The sequence below is a fragment of the Octopus sinensis genome, linkage group LG4, assembly GCF_006345805.1.
Source record: "Octopus sinensis linkage group LG4, ASM634580v1, whole genome shotgun sequence".
In the NCBI taxonomy this organism is placed as follows: Eukaryota; Metazoa; Mollusca; class Cephalopoda; order Octopoda; family Octopodidae; genus Octopus; species Octopus sinensis.
Window position 1 is genome coordinate 64,202,817 of NC_043000.1, and position 21,929 is coordinate 64,224,745.

The 21,929-nt window shown below is 33.4% G+C and overlaps 1 protein-coding gene across 7 annotated transcripts in view; it reads left to right on the forward strand.

Annotated features, from left to right (window-relative positions):
- The window catches only part of LOC115210705 (prominin-1-A), a 132,398-nt gene that overhangs the window by 103,395 nt on the left and 7,074 nt on the right, over nt 1-21,929 (forward strand). For 5 of the 7 annotated variants that reach the window (XM_036502043.1, XM_036502045.1, XM_036502046.1 and 2 more), the window contains 8 exons: nt 1,777-1,842; nt 3,804-3,878; nt 5,100-5,150; nt 6,430-6,510; nt 7,344-7,412; nt 8,958-9,047; nt 10,761-10,876; nt 13,095-13,145. In XM_036502043.1, coding sequence (XP_036357936.1) covers nt 1,777-1,842; nt 3,804-3,878; nt 5,100-5,150; nt 6,430-6,510; nt 7,344-7,412; nt 8,958-9,047; nt 10,761-10,876; nt 13,095-13,145 — 599 coding nt within the window. The remainder of the gene's footprint in view (nt 1-1,776; nt 1,843-3,803; nt 3,879-5,099; nt 5,151-6,429; nt 6,511-7,343; nt 7,413-8,957; nt 9,048-10,760; nt 10,877-13,094; nt 13,146-21,929) is intronic. The other 2 variants (XM_029779398.2, XM_036502047.1) reach the window with 1 other exon arrangement.

Genomic DNA, 21,929 nt, shown 5'->3' on the forward strand with positions numbered 1-21,929 from the left:
TCTGTAAAATTATTGTTCCTTATTGGCTGTTTCCAAAGCTTTCATTCTTTCCTCTGAACCATTTACTTCTTTCTGCTTCTCCCTTGTTGAAGGATATTGGAAATGCAGCAATGTGAGTCAAGTAACAATTCTGTCTTACATCAAGGCATGTTGTAATAGGAAAAAAATCTACTAAAGAAAATTAGTAGATAGAAAAGTGTTCTAAGCTTTTAATGAAACTTCCATTATCAGTTTTCAGAATCATTTAATATTTGAGTTAATTTCTTTATATATATTTGAAATATTTATATTTACACTAATACATAAGTTTAGAAGTAATTAACAATCATAAGTGTAACTAACTTTCAATACAATATTTTACTCTGCAAGAATAGAGAATGACCTGAATAGGTGGAGTGATGAACAAAATATCTTGCAGTATTTACTTGCGTAACATTTGTTCAGAGTTCAAATGTTACTAAGGTTGATTTTTACCTTTCCTCCTTAGGTGGGAAAAGGGGATAAAATACATTACCAGTCACATACTAGGTCAATAACATTGACATATACTCCTCCTCTAAATCTGAGGCCTTGTACCTTTATTAGAATTTAATGTTACAATATTTTACTCTAAATAAGAACAATGGATTTTCAGAATTGATAGAATGATGAACAGAATGCCTTATGGTGTTTATTTCTGTCTTATTACTTTCTAAGTTTGTATCTCACTAAAATTGACTTTGCCATAAATCCTCAGAGGTTAATAGAGTAAATAGTTATGTACCATTGTTAGAAAATGAGGAATTGGTAGTCATTAGTGTCAGATAAAATACTTGGGGGTTTTGGTTATTTTCTCTACACTTTGAGTTCAAATCCTGCCAATGTCAACTTTGCCTTTCATCCTTTCAGGTTTGGTAAAATGCCAGTCTTGGACATTGGATTGACAAAATTGTTAGAATATTGGATGAGATACCTTGCAGCTGCTAGGTACCTTGATGAGGTACCTTGCAGCTCTTTGGGTTTTGAGCCAAAATATTACCTAAGTAATGAGATCCCACTGATGGCTTCAGCTAATTACTTCCATAAACCACAACTGATTACAAAAGCTGAAATGGTTAGAAGTCCTTTGTGGCATTTGCTATGACAGTTGATGATACCAATATTCAAAATTAATAGTTTACTCTACATGTTCCAACTTTCTATGCATCTTAAAACTGTTTTACTTGTTCATAACTTCTTGTTTGTGTTGCTCTAATTTTTCTGTTTTCAGAGATATAGTTAACAGGTGATTTTAATCCAACACCATGTGTTGAAACTGAATCAATTACATAATGAAAGTTCCATTTCAGCCATCTAAAACCACATAAAAACCTTGATTTTGTTTTTTTATATCATGTGGTGGCTTTTCCATTATATAATTGCTAATTTTATGTTACGAAAAAGAAATTCTGCTATTCTGTTAACCAATTTTGTATGATTGTATGTTTTGAATTGTGTTTTATTAGATGGTGTAGTACAGTAATAATTTTGCAGTCTAGTTTCTAACTATTTGTTTATTAATTTTATGGAAAGCATAACATGTTACAAGTATTTTTTTTTCCTTTCTCCTAACTCTAACATTTTACATTTAATTATAAAAAGAAGAAATGTTAGCAACAAGTATTTGGTTGAATGAATCCCTGTTCAATTTCATCTATTTTAACAGTTACTCTGGAAAATATTAAATATAACTTGTTTGTTTTATTTTCCACTAGTTCTTCACATTCTCATGCTACTTTTAAACATTTCTTTTTACAGCTGGGAAAAAAGATTCTACAAAATGATTTACAAGTCTTGGCTCATAATTTATCTTTAGTTTCTAATGTAAGTACTTTTGTTTATATCCTTTGTTTCATTTTCTAATCTGTGTTTTATGTACTATGTCTGGAAGAAAGGGGTAGTGCCTATGCTGTTCACCAACACCCACAGGCCAATAATGTTGATGCCTGTAACATTTTGCTTAAATTGGTGCAAGTTGACAACTGTAGAAAAGATATTAAGCAGGTAGAGTAATCTAGAGGGATGGTTTTCTATGAAAGAAGAACTTAGTGTAGTCATCATCATTCATTGTTCGACCGTGGTCGAGACAATGGAATTTACCATGTTGCGCCAGACTTCACGGTCCATCATAGCATTACGGAGGTCCTGTTGCTGGATGCCTGTATCCCTGGAGATTACATCAGGGTAGGAGATTGTGCGCCCTCTGGTGTTGCAAGTAGATGGCTTCCAGAGGAGAAGAGTAGAAATTACTTCTTTTTCAGCTCTACAACAATGTCCAGCAAACTGGACTCTCCTACCTTTCACAAGAGATGACACAGGTGGTAATTTCCCATATATTTGCATTTTAGTTGGATGGCGCCTCCACGAGAGATTTTGAGCTCTCATAAGGAGGCGAGTGTAGGTTCCATCCAACCGCCTCTCAAGCTTCTTTGATAACGTCCAGGTTTCTGAGCCATATAGTAGGATTGGTTCGACTGTGGCTTTGAATATTTCAAGTTTGAATATTTCAACTTAGTGTAGTAATTAGCTAGATTCTTGGCAGGGTTTGATATATATCATCATCATTTAACATCTGCTTTCCATTCTGACATGAGGTAGATGGTTTGACTGGAGATTGTAAACTGAAGAGCTGCATCAGGCTCATTCTGTTTTGGTTTGGTTTCTATGGCTGGATGCCCTTCATAACTCCAGCCACTCCACAGAGTAGGTTGGATGTCTATTACAATTCACTGGTACGAGTACCTTTCATGTGTCACCAGCACTGACCAGAATATATATATATATGAAATTAAAAATATTGCATTTCTAAATCTCTCAGAGAGAGTTATACAGTAGCAGCACGATAAAGTGATGGTTTGTTGCCAACTTAATGTGGCAGTCCCAGGAAAGGGAAGAATGCTACTGCTATTTAGCCCCAAGAAACACCATTTCCAGTTGGCTACATGATGCGAGGGAATGCAGTGTAAATAACGGACAGTCAAGACTATTGAAAAGGTTGTAAGATGCAACGAAAATTTTAGGAGAATAAAAATAAGAAATAAGTGAAAATTTTACCGGTGAGTGTGTTACATTATAAGGCACAAAAAGAAAATGACTCTCCCCAGAAACAACAGAATATGCTTCAACACACGAACTCATATAAAGAATCTTGCAAACCAAATCCAAAAACGAAACCTCTGTAACATTTTGCTAAAAAATTTTTTTTGATTAATTGAATCATAAAATCAGATTCAGCCTAAAAAAAGTACATCAATGTACCAAATTTGAAAGTTTTCACTTAATTGTAAAATTTCAAAATCTGACAGCAACAGAAAGTATCTCCCTTTCTTTATGTCCATCTCTTTCATTTTTCACTTTTCTCATTGTAAACCTTCCCCCTCTATTTATATATTTACCACACTCACTTTCGGTATATGCACATCGCTCATGCTGGGTGTGTTTGTGTGTGTGTATGCATGTTTGTAAGGAGTTTCATTTGGGCAACAGAGTGATTTAGAAAAGGCATGTAAAAGATAATTTAATATCATACTTTTCTGTTAGTAAATACACTTTTTCTTACACACACACATACACACCTGGATTAAAAATTTAAACTACAAAATTTTTTTCTGTTGTTGCTTAAATCCCAGCAATGGACCAACCATGGGTTAAACAAATCCTTGAAGAGGATGGTACCAGGTGGTTGTGAAAATTACCCAGCAATGACAGGATACTCAGCTAGTATAATATAAAATTGTGTATTTGTGAACTATACTCAAAATAATATTACATTTTTTTTTGTATAGGGTGCCCTGAATGACACAGCTAAAGTTTTGATGCAAATCCATGATGTGACCTATCTTGCCATGGTAGAAGAAAAGGTATTTACTTTGACAGTTTTCACTTCTACATATATTATGCTATTTCCTACAATTTTATTACTATTACATAAACTCATAGTTTGTGCCACATCATAGCACGATGTCACTATATGCTCTACTAATTCAAAAGTATTTCATTCAATTCCAGTTAATATTAATTCTAATTTAGCTCCAGATAGCACATATCTACAAGCAAAAGCATTGTAGCTTTTTGTAACCATTCCTTTTTTTTTCTTTTTTTTCCCCCCTCAGACTATGTTATTAAATGTGTCCTTTAAGACAACATAGGGCGCTATTTGAATACTATATCTGAAAAATTGAGCAGCTCTGTAGAGGCTCTCCCTTTGTGACTATTGCAGCTAATTTAGCCTATTTATCTGTACAATACATTTCTAATACTTATAACTAATTACCATGTGTTAGATTAGCTACACAGTCATACATTTGTTTCACTATTATTGATGTTGGGTGTCTAGACTGTTCTGCTCAAGTGTGTGAGTATTTTGAAAATACATCATGGAGTGAAGACTGTGTCCTGCATAGTTATGGGCTGGCTTTTGGCTAGGCATAGCACCTGTTCAGCCACCCTGCCAGGAATACAACAAAGTCATGAGACTTAGCATGGTGGATTATAAAGAGGTAGTGGAAGAGCTTGACTCAGCCAATGATGCTTCTTACACTGATGCTGAGCAGAGGAATCCTAGAAGATCAACGGTCAGGACCACCAAGCTCTATCAAGAGAGTAATTGCAATGCTTCTATAGGGGTAACAGCCATGGTTGTGTAATCAGCAAATGAAAGATTCACTGTAACTCAGGCTCCCAATTCAAATTCAAATAATGGCGTTGAATGGTGAAAGCAGAGAAAAGTAAAATACATCTCACAAACACAGGTTAACAAAATTAACAAAGCAAATGTGATCCTTTTGTCTCCACCACAGACTGTTTATTGTACATTAGTTATTATTTTACTGATTCAAATAGATAAAAATTTAAGTGAACTTTCATAGTAACTTACTGATCCTCTTACCACTCATGCTGTCTACTTTGGTATTTTAACACTGAACTGTTAATCAGTTTACTTCTACTGTTTCTTGGAATTCCGGTAGAACCACTTATTATTCTCTTTGCTGTACAATTCTTAATGTTTTCAACTGAATAAAATATACTGGTTCTGTGATATTTCATTCATATCTGATATTTAACTGTTTGACTTATTTCAGAATCGACTAAAGAAGAGTCTTGATGAAGTCAATCAAAAAATGAATATCACGGTAAATAAATTTAATTTGATACTCTTGAAGTGAGAACCAAAAATGCAATGCATTATTGATGTTTCATTTCATCTTCCATTTTTTTTTTACATGTCTTATTGTCAAAGCCATATTCCCAAATTCTAATGATATTTAGTAATTTCCTGTCTTTTTTTTTCTGTTTATGTAGACCAGTGGCTCTCAACCATGTTTTACTTGTGAACCCTTTTGATTCCTATTTTAACTCTACTGGACCTCCATAGCCATTTGATGTATAAATTTTAAAAATCCTGTATTTTTATAATTAAATATTATTAGGAATTGTATAAGAAATTTATTGTAGAAGTATAAGCACATCAATTTTAACCACAAAATTTTATAAGGACCCTGGTTGGGAACCACTGATGTAGACTTTCAATTTTGTGTTTTCCTTTACATTATTGTACTGTAAACATTATAAATTCGATGTATATAACAAAGTGACATCAATTTATGGTATTAATTCAATTAAATTCCTTTAAATGATTTTTAAACTCAATGCAACCATTACTTTAAGTACGTTATACATATCCATACTGTAATTTTGGGAAATCATAACGGGATACCACTTTTGGGTCTATTATATTGACTCTAAGTTATCTTTTATCATCTCGGAGGAGGGCAAAAGGAATTTTATTGTACCATCAGTACTAGAGAGGTTGTTCTGATTATTGTAAGTGAGGAGAGCCTTAGCTACCAATTAGAGATGTGAGTATGGCAGTGATCTAACTTAACTTAGCATACAGATTGCCTCCATTTTGTAGAAATAGGGAGACAGTTGCAAAAATATCCTGGGTAGCTGGGAGTAACTCTGCATTTGCAGTAAATTTCTATCCTATTTCCAGCTACTAAATTACTCCTGCCATGATCTTACTCTGATCTACCTTGGACTTAAAACTGGAACCACATGATTGCAAAGCAAACTTCATAACCACACAGCCATATATGTGTGTGTGTCCAGTGTGTTTGAGTGGAGTGATTTTTCAGTTAGGATATGAAACTTGAAACATGTTTAGCATTAACGAGCAACCTCACCCCTCTTAAATGTTAACTTTAGTAATAAATGTGTATGGAATGGTCAATGTTATTGTACCAATGAAAGCATACAAGGACTTACTTTATTATATGTAGTATTCTGACATCTATCTTAATAGATATTCAATTTGCTTTTGATCTCACTTTCAAATTTCTCCTAATAGCATATCTTTTTTTTTTAAATATGCATGAGCAGACTATTTATTTTAATTATATTGTTTTTCAGGAACATCTTGATGATTTAATTAGAGACATTAATGAAACTGAAAATGAAATTAACAAAAATGGTACCAAAATAATCTCTGTGGTAAATATTTTTATTATTATTTAGTCTGAAGTCAGTTCTTATCGACAAGACCTATGATCAGTTATTCTAGCTGTGAATATCACATCTTTTTTTTCTCCCTACACACCAATGCATCTTGGATTACTTCATCCAAAGTGTCCTTCCCTTTCTAAGACTGTCGGATATGATTTGTGTGGGATTTAACCACAATTTCCAGCAAATCCAGTGACCACAAAGAGGCTCTCTCTATCATTCGTCATTTAGTGATGTCAACGCACATTTGTTTTGGGCATGATTGCAGACATGTCACATAGCCCCTTTCTGTTATTGGTGACCATTGTCTCATTTTAAAAAAGAAATAAGCTTACTGATGTGATCCCAACTACTTATCTATCACTTACAGGGTGACTGTGTTACCAATTACACTGTGGATCACCTGCGTGTTGTGTGAGGCTTAAGGAAGCAACTTCAGTATGAATAGTAAGAAACAGTAAAGAAGTACAAAATATAGATCATATCTTCTTTGTTGCTGCTTTTCAGCAATTTTCTGTCATCAATTATTTATCTCTTTATTTTACTTTTTTATGGCCATTACACACCATTTTTATGGCCATTACACACCATTTATGGCCATTACACACCATTTTATTCGTGAAAGTAGTTGCCTATTGTTTATAGGATCACATTTGACTTCTAGCGGCCTCTTCCCCCACTTTTTTTGCACCTGACTACAATCCATGTTAGCATAGAAAATTGATGTTTTACCAATTCTGATAACCCTACTAAATATACATTTTCAATGATAATTTTTTTTTTTATGAGTGTAATATATTTATTTATTTTCATTTATACAGGTGCTGAAAATTGTTATCAAAAATATTAGCACTATAGTTGTGGATTCCATAGAAATGGTAGCCAATAAGGTAATTAAGCATTTATTCTCAGACTCACCCTTTATATTGTTGGATAGTTCAAGACCTCACCTCTGCTTATGCAATTATCACATTATCACCTTTTCAACTCTATCCGTCTCTTTTTTTCAATCTTATCATAAATCCCTTTCATCTCCCCTGTTCCTTGCCATTACACCCTCAGCCTCCCCTCTTACATACCATTTCCTTTTGCCTATCATCATTGCCAATTCTCTCAATAAAACATAGTACTAGTATAGCTGGTGTTGATAAAATCAACTAATCAACTGGTCCTTCCACCTGACCATCCACCACCCTCTGTTTCAGCACAACTATCTAGTCATCCTAGAGATGGCTGATGATTTGCATTGTGATTTTGTTTATAGTAAAGAATCTCTTGTCCATGACTACCTCCAATCTAATGACAAGACCAGGTCAAGATGACTACTGGATGGAGATGGATGCAGTGGATGACTAAGATGTCTTTTTTCCTCATTTTGTTCTCTGCACTCCACATAGTGTTGCTGCAGCTGTTTTCTTCCCTATTAAACCATGAAGCTTTCTTCCACGATCTGCCTGATCCAGTCTTTAGCATACACAGGTAGGCAATCCCTAACTCATCATGAGTTACATAACCATTGGCTACTCTTACTGATTTAGCCAACCAGTTGAAGCAGTTTTTACTTTTTTAAGGTTGTGGCTGCTGTTGCATGCAAACAACTCCTTGGTGCCACAAGTAAGAGTCAGCTGCTAGGTGGAGTCCAAAGTGGATGAACTATTCAAGTGCAAGTTGTCCCTTGTCAAAAGTGCTATGCCCCCCCCCTCAACACGCCATACCCAAATTCCTTACATTCATAGATATAGAGCAGATTGTAAAAATGGTAAAGTGCTGAACAAAATATCTTTCAACATATAATTAGTTATTTACATTGTTGGTTCAAACTGTTGGTTCAAACTTGGTTCAAAATTCAAAATTGAATTTACTTTCATTCTTCAAATATCAATAAATTAATCACAAGTACTGGAGTTGATTACAATGTGGAGCCCTTTCCTCTACTGTAACAAATAAGTATTTATAATTGACCATATAATAATGGTTTCAAATTTTTGTACAAGGCTAGCTTTTTCAGGGAACGGTGCTCTACTGGTACTTATTTTATTGATCCCGAAAGGATGAAAGGCAAAGTTGACCCTAGCGGAATTTGAACTCGGAGCATAAAGATGGATGAAATGCCAATAAGCATTTCACTCGGTGTGCTAATGATTCTGCCAGTTCACCACTTTGATTATCCATGTGATAATGATTTCAAATTTTGGCACAAGGCCAGCAATTTTGGGAGAGGCGTAAGTTGATTACATCAACCCCAGTACTAAACTGGAAGTTATTTCATCAAACCCAAAAGGCAAAAATCAACCTCAGTGGAATTTAAACTCAGAATGTAAAGCATTTTGCCTGGTGTGCTGACAATTCTGTCAGCTCACTGCCTTGATTGACCATATGATAATGATGATGATTATAATAATAATAATAATAATTTCATATATTTTGATTTTCAGTTAATGGATAATGTTGGTCATTGTGAACCTCTCTATCGGTCAGTTTTTGATATCTCTGACACAGTGTGTATTACATTCTTGAACCCATTAGTAAGTTGATCTTTTATATTTTCTTTTATATTTTACTCGTTTTAGTCATTAGACTGTGGCCATGCTGGGGCACCGTCTTGAAGAATATTAGTTGAATGAATCGACCCAGTACCCCAGTACTAATTTTTTTTCTTTTTAATCCTGGTACTTACTCTATTTGTCTCTTTTGCTGAACTGTAAAGTTACAGGAATGTAAACACACCAACAGCAGTTGTCAAATGGTGGTGGAGACAAATATAGACACAAAGGCACACACATACACAATGGGTTTTTTTCAGTTTCTATCTACCAAATCCACTCACAAGGATTTGGTTGGCCTAAGGCTATAGTAGAAGACACTTGCCCAAGGTGTCATGCAGTGGGACTGAACACACACACACAAACAAACAAAACAAATAAGAGGTAGTGGTAGAAGCATGTGGATGGGCAACAAGCTTCTTACCACACAAAAATTCTAATATATAAAAATTTAGGTGCAGGTATAACCAACTGGTTAATAATTTCATTTCATTCAATCATACTGTGTGGGGACTTGGACAAGTTTCTTCAACTGTTGCTTTGAGGTGGCTAATACCCTATGGATGGAATTGCATATACTGTCCTGATGTCTTATGGGCCACATATCTTTTGCATTTTTTCGGAGAGGCCTTTCATATAGGGTAGACAGACTGTGGACAGTTTATTGGTTTCATCCCCTCTTTTCTTCATAATTGGAGTGAATAGTATGTTTTTGGGGTAGTTGATGCTTAATAGATTGTTATTGAGCTTGATCATTTCTCGTGGTGTGCATATTTGATAATCTAAATGTTAAAGGGTTATATTGTAGTTTTACCTCTTTTTTTTTATATAACAATTGAGCCTCTGTGTGTGTGTACAACTGTGTATTGAGTTGCATAGTTTTTTGTCAAAAGGTAACTTAACATTTTCATAAAAATATTTTGATACAAGACGTACTCTTGTTAATATGATTAACAAAAAATTTTTGATGGTTGGTGCATGGTCACAGCAAATAAGTTTATGACAACTTTTTATATCTTTACCTTATTCTTAAAACTATTAGACAGGAACATCAAAGAATATTTTGTTTTGAATTTCAACATAGTTGTATGCACAGTTGTGTGGTTAAGAAGTTGCTTCACAACCACAGTTTTGCTCCACATTTGTTTGTGTAAATGCATTATTGTAGTTAAGTCTGAGAAGGACGAAACTTTGTAAATGGATGCAACTCTGGTGAACTTAACAGTGCAATAATCAATCATCATCTTCATTTAATGTCTATTTTCTATGCTGGCATAGGTTGGATGGTTTGACTGAAAATTGGGGAGCTGTACCAGGTCCCAATCTGATTTGGCATGATTTCTACAGCTGGATGCCCTTCCTAATGCTAACCACTCCAAGAATGTAGTGGGTGCATTTTACATACTACCAGTACTGGTGCCAGTTACACTGCACCAGCATTGGCCATGACTACAATCTTACTCAGCTTAACAAGTTTTCTCAAGCACAGTATATTGCCAGAGGTCTCAATCACTTGATAAAATGAGTACTGAATTAAGCCATGGGGTTCATGTAATTAATTAAAACCTTGAAGGCAATGCCTCAATATTGTTGCAGTCAAACAACTAAAATGAGTAAAAGCTCATGTATATTTCCGTATCTAAAACCTAACTTATGGATTATTATTATTCACATATGTTTAATTTTGTTTTCTAGAATGGTTTTTGGTTCAGTTTAGGCTGGGCAGTGATTTTCTTTTTGCCAACTATAATTTTTGCAACAAAACTTGCTTCCCTTTATCGATGTCAGTATAAACGAGATCCGGCCCATGAGTAAGTACTGTCATATCATTTTTATTTATGTTTCATAATATATGTATAATGAACTTACTGTATAGTGCTCAGGTGCACTACAACCCATCAGAAAATGTTTCCAAAACCGCATGTACAATCTTTTGAACTTGTTTCAACCATGTTCTCAGAAAGAAAGATATGGGTTGCATATTTGATAATTTTACATAAAATGTTTCTAATCATGTTATGCATAGGCAAGAGACTTGTTCTCTAATGTCATAGTTTAGTTTTGATATTTAAGAATATTGGGTTTATCATCCATGGCTTAAAGGTCCTTTATTTTATACCTGATGGAGAAAACTATGTTTTATCTCATACAATGTGTTATAACTGTTTGAGGATTCTGAAATGTCCCTATTAGATATCAAATCTACTATTTTTCAAAGACAAATATTTGTTGAACAATTTATCTTTATATATAAAGCACATACACAATTATTTGATTGATTTGCAGAGCTGTAACTGTTCAGATAATTTATAGAACCCAAAGCAATGGTCAAATTATGCTTTTTAATTCTTTCCCTATCTATCCATCTGGGTCAGGTAACTTCCCCTGTCCATTGTAACCCTTCCATGACAGATACCCCAATCAAGTGATGAGGCCTGGGTTTTAGTCATATTGGTATTTTGCTAACTGAAATATCTATCTGCACACACTATGACTGCAGATGGTAGTGGTAGTTTGCTAACTGAACTAGTTGATTGTGGCCATTGACAGTTTGTTATCTGTTCATCTGCTCAGCATTTAGTGATACTCTCCATTGATTCAATAAGATTCATTTGCTGAAATAGTTCACATTCACCAAGCTGCATCTCCTGATTTCAGTGAACACTGTCTTGGGTAGTATAACGCTATTTAATCCATAGCTGGGACCCTGACAGGTGCTACTTTTCTGGGTCAACATGAATTTGGGAATGATAGTAGCAAAGAGGAACTCCTCAACCAGGGTCCTGCTAGTTGATGCAGTTTAAAGTTATGCTCAGGATTATTAAAACTTGCCTCATACTGAATTTTGTTTGTCTCTAAATATAATACACTATTAGAAGTTTGTCAACATTAGTGGAGGTTATATTAATGACCATTGCTGATATTAAATATGTGAAAGTAAAAATCAGTCAGAGAAATCAATAAATTTGTTATTTTGATAATGTAACTAAAAATTATTATTTAGAATATTATTTATTCAAGAATCTGTTGTACTTCTTTATAGGCTTCATCGTGGTGTTACTTCTGATAAGTCTCATCGTGATGTTACTTCTGATAAGTCTCATCATGTTGTTACTTCAGATAAGTCTCAGCAACATAGTGTTGTTACTTCAGATAAGTCTCAGCAACATCGTGTTGCTACTTCAGATAAGTCTCAGCAACAGCGTGTTGCTACTTCAGATAAGTCTCAGCAAACCGATATCCCTGATAGGTTTGTTTTCCATTATGGAGTAATGTATTCCATAAATGTTAATGTCTTTTTAAATCTCACAATGTTGTATTACAGAGTTCTGTTCAAATTTCAGTTGATGTTTTGTTTATTGTTTACTTATTCCCAGTATCATTAATTATATTCTAAATCAACTTATTGTGACAACTATATTTAAGGCAAGAGAAGTTTTCTTTGACATTTGGTTTGTCTGCATAACCTTGAACATTTAAAATAATAAAACTGTTTTCCATTACAGTTTCCTTGTGGTTGTCACCATAATTAATTTGGAACATAATTCAAGCTATATAGAATATTAAAATAAAAGTTCTTTTCTATGGAAATAAAGACTAACCTAAACTGTTTTAAGTTTTTTTTTTTTTTTATTATATTGCACTTGAGTTCAGTTCCCCAATTAACCCTTCTTTTTCAATTTTTTTTATTATCCCTAAACCCTTTTTCTCATTTGAACCTAATTCTGGTTTCTTTTCTAACCAACAGCCCATGTTCCCCACTCTTTGCTCATCTGTTTTGTTTTCTAATTCTGTTTTCCAACTAACTTCTAAGCTAAAGGAAAAATGTCTTAGTACCAATTTACCAACCTATGCAAGATAATGCTGAATTCATCTATTTCGAAATATTTACTAAAATGAATGTAGCTAATAAAATTTGTTCCCATTTCACTTCTAAATATTTTATATCATGCTGCTCTGCTCTTAAAAAGTATAGATATTATACAAATTTGTCATAGTTTAGATGAGTAGTTATTCATATCTCTGCAGTGATGAAAGTTATTCTGATGGGGAAAATTATAATCATATACCTCTGTCTAGGTAAGTACCTGTCTTCTGAGATCCTCAATCACATTGCTTACAAACCAGAAATCTCCTCCCAATTTTTGCTGGCATTACAATGGATTATAAAATCTGTTGTAGTATTTTACTTGACTGTCAAAAAAAAAGTATTGTCATATGTTCCATTTGATAAGCAATTACAAATGTAAGTTTTAAATTGAAACCAATGCCAGTAAGTATCATTATTGTAATGATCTCCTGCTCCTTGATTTTCTATTGTATTGCCTGTCAATACAGTTGAGTTTTACTACTAATATAAGAATGTACTTACTTGTAATTTTACATGAGCTTATTTGATGTGATTACATTGATTTAAGGTTTGATTGTAGATAAGATTTAAATTATATTTTGTTACTATTTGAAAATGACAATGAAAATTGACATAATAATGAATTTGCTATAACTAATTTGAAGAAAATGTGTACTTATTGCTCAGAAATTTACAACTTTCATCTGCTTCACAAAATACTACTTGCATAACTTATGTAATCAATAATTTGTAATATGAAGAGTGTCAGTTACTTATTCTCATGAAATTAACTTCTGGAGTAAGATTTTGGTACTTAAAATAGTTTTTGTTTTCTTCCTCCCAAACTGGATCCTTCTGTACTTAAAACTAAATTGTTGCTCTATTAAGTTTGCCTAAATATTAGTTAACTCTGATTGCACATTTTCAACTAATTTTTCTGTTCAAAGTTTGTTTTCTCTTTTCTATCAAAATTTCTGCAGAATTTTCAGTTCTGTTCAAAACACAATACTTCTGTGTAGATGTTATGTAGTTAATATCCTATTTTATAACAAATCTTCAAGATTAAAACCATTTTTTTTTTTTTGCCAAGGGGATTAACTTTAGATCAGCCTTGATTGAGCAGATCAATAACCAAAACCATTCCAATCTATGACTATTCTGTCTTTTTATGTACATTTATTTATTTTTTTAATGGTATGATTTGATTTGAGAGACTTTTAACTTCAATAGTATTTCTAGCAGACTGACCTCGTACAGATTTCTTCTTTGGTTCATTTAGTAAATGTTGTTGTTGCTTATTCCAGATCATTTCTGATTGCATTGGCTTATGATCAAAAACATTCCAACCACAACATACTATCTTTTGTTTTTAGACATGCATCTAAATTCAATGTGTTCTTTATTTTTAAGATGGTGATACATTTGTTTTTAATGACCATCTAGAAAACAATGGTTCTTAACTGGGGTCCATATGACCCTTAGGGGTCCATTTAAGATTTTATAGCTAAAATTTATATGCAGTAAATTGGTTATACTTCTATAATACACAAAATATTTTACCAATTTTTTTAATGCAATTCCTAATAATATTTAATTAAAAAAATATAAAAGTATTTTTAAAGCATTGAATGGCTAGGAATCAAAGGAGTCCGCAGGTAAAAAATGGTTGAGAACCACCGATCTAGAGTCCTGCTAGATAAGACAGTATTGATTAGATCAGAACTAATTGCTTCAAAGAAAATATTCAACTGGAAAAGATTTTACTACTTAAATAATTCCTGTTGTTTTCTTTCTTTCTAACTAAAACCTTTATATCTGACCATATATGAGAATGCACTTTTCTTGGTTGGTCTACATTTATCTGCTGTGCATGATTTGCACCTCTGCATGCCCACTAGTCAAAGCATTGTTCAATTAAACTTTTCAGACTCATTCGTTTTCTCATTTCTAATCTTTGTATATGCTTCTACAAAATCCTACTCATTTCTATTACTGATCTTACTAGAACGTTTCTCTCTTATAATCACCAGTCATTCAGAAATAACTGTATTAATAGTCTTGCTTACTCTCTCTCTCTCTCTCTCATTTCTTTGTTTTGTTTTGTTTTCTTTACAGTTTTTCTACCTCTTCTTTCTGTGCCCAATATGTCCTCCCACCCCCTTCAATACAAATATTCTTTTATATTATACTCAACTCAGTGTAATGTTGCATTTAGAAGTTTTTTTCTAATTTTTCACTTTATTGTTGAAATGTTTTTTCTCCCTTTCCAGAATTTTCTTAAATTGGTTGATATCATATTTAATATTTTATAAAAGAAAAGAAAAAAGAAAAATCTATCTCACTGTCATGTTTAAATGTACAATTGATATGTATACATAAATGTTTTTCTTCTGCAGAATTCAGACCAATTACTAACAAAGTGACAAATTATTTTTATTATTTTTAAAGCTAAGGTGGCAAGCTGGCAGAATTGTTAGCACGCTGGGCAAAATGCTTAGCAGCATTTCGTCCGTCTTTACATTCTGAGTTCAAATGCTACCGAGGTCAACCTTGCCTTTCAGGGTCGATAAAATGAGTACCAGTCGAGTACTGGGGTCGATGTAATTGACTATTGCCCTCCCCCAAATTTCAGGCTTTATGCCTATAGTAGAAAGGATTGGTTTTTTTTTAAATCCCTTTTCAATTATGCGAATATGTCAGTGGGGTAACTATATATATATAGGTATGTGTGTATTTGATTACTTTTCATGTGTATGATATTTATAGTGTTTGTTTGTAGGCTTGTAATTATTAAGGGCTTAATTAGGAAGGTGGAGAGCAGCACTTACTACCCTTTTTAGGGTTTCCAAGATTGGTAGGAGAATGGAGGAATCATCCCTACATTGAATACCTATCTTGAAGGCTTGCAGCAGAGTTGACTCTGCTGAAAGTATGCAAGGGCCAGGTGGTAGTGTTAAACTAGGCCACAGATTGGTTCTAATATCTAAGGTTTGTTATTATGGTTTTTATACACTTAATGTATGTGTGTATATTTGGCCCCTTAAATCATTTCTGATTAAGCAAACTTATGATCAAAGGTATTCAAACCATAGCCATTTCATCTTATTTTCAGTACATTGCCCAATGCACTCTGACTTTTTTCTTTTTCTTTATAAGATGGCAATGTATAGGCGTCAGGGAAATTTGGCTACTTTTTCTAGTGGGTTGGGTAACTTTATGTAGGCCTTGTATTAGCTTGAATGCTTGTGAGCTTGTTGTGATAGTTATGTTATCCCAACATATTTACATGTGTGTGTGAATGAATTTAGAAAATAATTTTGTCATTATTGAGCTGATATTTGGAACATAAATTAAAATGAAATTTTGATGAACAGTTTTAATTTAGATCACTTTAAACAGGAAGTTTGTATCATAAAACCAGGGCCAGTCTTAGATCCATATCGAAAGGGTTAAAGCAATGTCGTAACACTAAACTGACTTCAATAAGCCCCCTCTAATTCTTTAACTCTTTAGATATCAACCTGAGACTACTCTCAGGTTCTAAGATAGAAATTCCCTGTTTTAAAGTGATCTAAATTAAATGTTAATTTGTTCCAAATATCAGTTTAATAATTAAGTTATTTTTATGAATTTTCAAACTTAATTGAAAAAAAGGTATTAACAGGAAATATTGTGATAGTTGATATACTTTTAGTGAGTGTGTGAATGCTGTAATAGTTATCATGCTCTTAATGTATGCACTTGTATTTTGACAGTTGTATGTATGTGTGTGTGTGCATGCACATGTGTGTGTTATGATAGTTGGTGTATACTTAATGAGTTATGTATGTTTGTGTGTGTGTGAACATTTGCTGTAATGATGGTTTATGTATTGTGTGTGTATGTGTGTGTTGACTATCGATATAATCTTGGTAAATAAATGTTGTGCTCTGATAATTATTGTACTCTTGATGAACGAATGAATGAATGAATGCATTCATGTATTACGATAGAAGAGTATAGTTTGTTTGAAGCATTGTGATACAGAGGTAAAATAATAAATAACGAGGGAGGGCTTCAAACAATGCAAAAAGGGGAACTCACATTTCTAAATCATTCCGTTCTGATGCCTTTATGCCTGAAATATATAAAGGTTACTCACCTTTCCCTCTCTGCATTGTTAGAAGTTCTCCTTCTTCATTATTTGTTATTAACATGGGTGCTACCATGAATATTAATATTCATTAATTAATAAATATTAATATGGTGCTGCTGTAATATGAATTTTTGGCTTGGGCACATACCAAAAATGTGTCAGTTTCATTTTACACCAACATTTCTACTGCAGCATAAAATTATATTCATTTTTTTCTCTCAATCACTTAATGTCATTGCTAATCAATGTGATCTTTGCATGTTTAATGTAAAATTTCATTTCAGCCTGTATTCTCATTATTCACTTGTATTTCAAATTATTATTAGCAATGTCATTAATGACAATTGCCAGCAAAATTTCATTATGTGCTTGTTGTTGTGTTTATTTTCTTTAGCTCTGGATTATCCCTGGTTGAGCAGACCAATGATTGGACATTTTAGCTTTGAGCATTCCATTTTTGTGACCAGGACTGTTTAATGCATTGTTTTTCATGATAGTATAATCTGAGGAAAATTTGACTGCTGTTTCTAGCAGGTCAAGCAGTGATATAGGACCTACCCACATTGGCTTGTTCATTCAATTTGGTATGGAATAATCTAGAAGTTGCACTAATTCACAACCTACTCTTAAGTAGACTATCACATGCAACCTGATATGCATTAATCTCTATGGACACTCATATGTTTCCACAATCCAAGTCATATCTATAAAGGCATCTGAAAGACAGTAGTTGTTTTGTATGTGTGTGAAACTTGTGGATTATTAGTAGTTGATATATATATATAATGACAAAGGTAGCACAGAAGTACAGCAAAACAGTTTATGGTAAAAAATGGTAGTACAGCCTAAATATGCTCAACCTTTCCTCATTTGTCAGCCAAATAAATAGCATTACAATTTCAACACCTTCTCACAATATTATTTGGTCTGGTGGTGTTGGTAATATGGAAGTTGCCAGAGTGTAGATGAATTGACTAAAAAAGTGAATGGAAATGTTTATACAAGGATGGTAGCTGAAAAAAAACCAAGTAGTCTTTCAAGTAAATAAGTTAAGACAAGCAAAGAATGAGAAAAATACAAAATGAAACACACATGTATGTATAAGATCTTCAGATGTAAATGACAAAATTAAGACAAGCTGTGTGAAGTAACACTTAAAGGAAATTAACTGGGTATACTTGTACACACTTTATGGTCTCCGTAATGTATATCTGCATGTACTTTTCCATTATGTGGATTTTTGATTGGATTCATAGTCTATACTGATTGTAAGATTGCAATAAAATCATCCAAGGAACCAAGGAAAGTAATTATTGAGAGAGGGTGAAGTATGATGAGCGCCAGAAGATTATTAAAATAATGTCATTCTAGAATATTCTGAATAAGAAGCAACTTAAAATTGTTCAGTGTTCCCTCTAAATTTTAATAGTTTTTGTCCAACAGAAACTTAAATTGTGCAAATTTTCTTCCATTAGCAAAAGTACAATCACAAACATAAGCAGCTGAAATGGGGTTCTTCTGAGGAATCTGTAGAGAGGGGTTACTCAACAGGGTGCATAGCTCAAAGATCTAGGAGTCGCAGCTTTGGTACTGCGGACATGTGATTAGAATATTACAGGAAAGAATTGTAAGAAAGCTTCTTCAAGCTAAGCCACTTGGCAAGAGACTGTGTGTATTCATATATGTGTGTGTGTATGAGGAATCCAATGTAGTTTGCAAAAAAGGGAACTGTCCTGATATAGACATTATAGATATGTGATGCCTATGAAGGGTTAACATGTTAGTGAATAACTTGCAAGCAATCAAAGTGGAAGGAACCTGCAGGAAACGAAGACATGGGGAGAAATGGTAGAAGCTGATCTCAGACTGCTAAACCTCACAAAAGAGATAAATGACTGCATGAGAAGTGTTAAGATGCTGTGCTGGAGAAGTTCCATTGAACCCATGCTAGCACAAAGAAGCAGATTTAAAATTTACATTTATTTTTTAAAATATCTTTGTTATTAACTATATATCGATGTCATAAATACAACAATCAGGTGATGTACCAATTTTGAAAGATATGAATTGCAATTAGCAATGCTAATTGGATATACAGGAAATAGAAATGTCTTGAAATGACGTATGGAAACTTATGCATAATATTCATAGTTTTCTTGTTTCTAACTATCCTCTGTTAACTGCCCCACCTTTGTGTTTTTGCTTCTTAAACTTCATTGCTACCCATGTTAACCACCCAACTTCATCTCTGTTTATGTTGACCACTCCTAATTCATCTCTACCTGTGTTAACCATCCCAAATTCATACCTACCTGTGTTAACCATACCAAAGTCATCTCTACCCCTGTTAACCACCCCAAATTCATCTCTACCTCTGTTAACCATCCCAAATTCATCTCTACTTGTGTTAACTGCCCCAAATTCGTTTCTATCTCTTTACTCCACTTTTGTTATTACCTATGTTAACCACACCAAATTCATTTAAACCTGTGTTACTGCCCCAACGTTACATTTCTACCTATGTTAATTTTCCCAGTCTACAGAATTGTGAAATTATAAAACAACCCCCTTATACTTAAAGGTGAAGATCAAGTTTGCCAAACTCTCAAAGTCATCTTTGATGAGACTTGTAAAGCTTTTATCTATATCAGGCAAAACATTCAGGATAATTTTTGAATTTTAGTTATATTCACAGCTGCATGTTTTAAAACTCAGTTTTACCTTATAATCTCATCTATTTAAGGCTCTCTTTATGTTTTATGTGTGTATCTTTTACCATCTCTTATTTGAATTTATCACTATAATTTCCTGCATGAATAGCCTTAAATCTAATTTACATTCCATTCCATCATTTTATATTGCAATTAATATAGAAAATCTCTATTCACAAATTGTGATACCCTTTTATTGTTACTATTATCATCATCAGCATTGATGTGTACAAAAGACTAGATTCCTGGATTCTTTTGTACTACATTTCTCCGCCAATGTTTAGAAGTTCACTTTCTGTGTCTGTATTTGCAATAGCTTCAGCAAGTCACAAAATCTTTGTTGTGCTTTTAGCTCCAGATTAGTTCTGATCAAGCAGGCCTTTGATCAAATAGCAATCCAGCTATGACCACTTCCCATCTTTTAGACAGTGTATCTAACCTGTGTTATCCAATGTATCCTTCTTTGTTAAGATGTAGTTTGAGAAGAATTTAGTAGCTATATTTAATAGATAAAGCAACCATGGAGAGCACCTCTTATTGATGAAAATACCTTTGTAAAATGGTAAGGTAAAAACTTATTTGGTTTAGGTTTTGTATCAGAACTTACAGAAGACATTCTCAGTGCCTCAACCAATTTAATGACACAGATAAAGAAATAATTAAAATATCTAAATGTAATCTTGTAAGAATTGATAGAAATAAATTACTTTCATGCAGCAGGGATGCTCTAGTAGAACTAATCAGAGCTATTCAACAACAAATATTCCTGTCATTTACTAGCTATATACAGTTTGATCTAGCATGTTACTTTTCTTCTTTCTTTTAATGTAATGTGTTAAAGCTGTCATTTGCTCTTTTATATCCTACTTGAGATAATTAGTATGTTCACCATGATTCAATTGTCAGTCACAAACTTTAAAATACATCTGCATGATTGTGTCACGAGACTCTCAGGTAATGTCAATAAGTTTCTGAAATTACTCCTCACTTACAGGTTATCATTAAAGCCGTATAATAAGAATGGTCATTTTAATGTTGAACATGTAACCTCACAAATTGGTTTTCATTAATAATAAATGTATTTCTATTCTTTTTATGCTATGACTGGTTTAATGAAAATAATGTAAAAATAGAACAGCTATTATCTGAAGGACAAAAGTTTCATCAAGCTGGATGGAGTACACTGCAAGCTACTGGCTGATTCAAAGGTGTGAACGGCTTGCTACAAATGGAGCTGCAGCCTCTGAAACACTGATGGTAGGACAAAAAGGCAGACAAAAAATTCAAACCTTTGCTAATTATCATGATGCGAAGATCTTTCTGTGCTAGTGTGAAAGAAGTGTACAGTCTGCAGAAAAGTGATAACACACAAGTGAGGAATAAAGATGGTTCATACATCTACACTGAGAAAAGTGACTTCATGAAATGTTGGCAGGAACATCTTAGGAGCTGTTAAATGGCCCTTAGAGTCTTAAGAAGCACTGGAATGTACCCAACAAATTTGACAAGATACCAGATTGGATCTGTTTCTGAATATAAAGGAGATGGCAACTGCCAAAATTAGGGAAAGCTCCTAGTGTCATAAAAGTCTATAACTATGAGGAATTACACTATAGACTTTTCAAATTCTTCAGAGAATGCTGGAACTACAGTAAGCTCTCTCAACAATTCAAGATCACTTAGTCACCACATACAAGTGAAACATTTACCAGCTGGACTGGAAACTTTTGAGGGATTTCCTTTCAATTGCAGGAAAAATTCTACAGTCAAACCAGATGAAATAACTGGAAGAAAAAAAAAACAAACAATCTTGAGCAAGATTCACTTTGCCAGGACTACCATAGTTTTCTGTATTATCTACAGACAGAGTAGTCTCAACACCTTTGCTCTATAATCATATAAAAGAGCAAAACATCATTAAAGTTCCCTCATGAGAAAAAAATAAAAACCTCTTTTGCGTCTAAGTCATACTCAGTTAAGGGTGACAGCCAAAACGAATTCTCTCCTGTAGTAACTATATCATTCAGTATTCTATTTCAGCATTTTGGAGTTATATTGTCTAGTTTGTTCTTCAAAATTCTGAAGATTGTTTTTTCTTTGGTGTTTTCCTTTCTTGTATTTCAAATGCAGATTCAAGCTTATATGGCAATTACATGATCTCAGTTCAG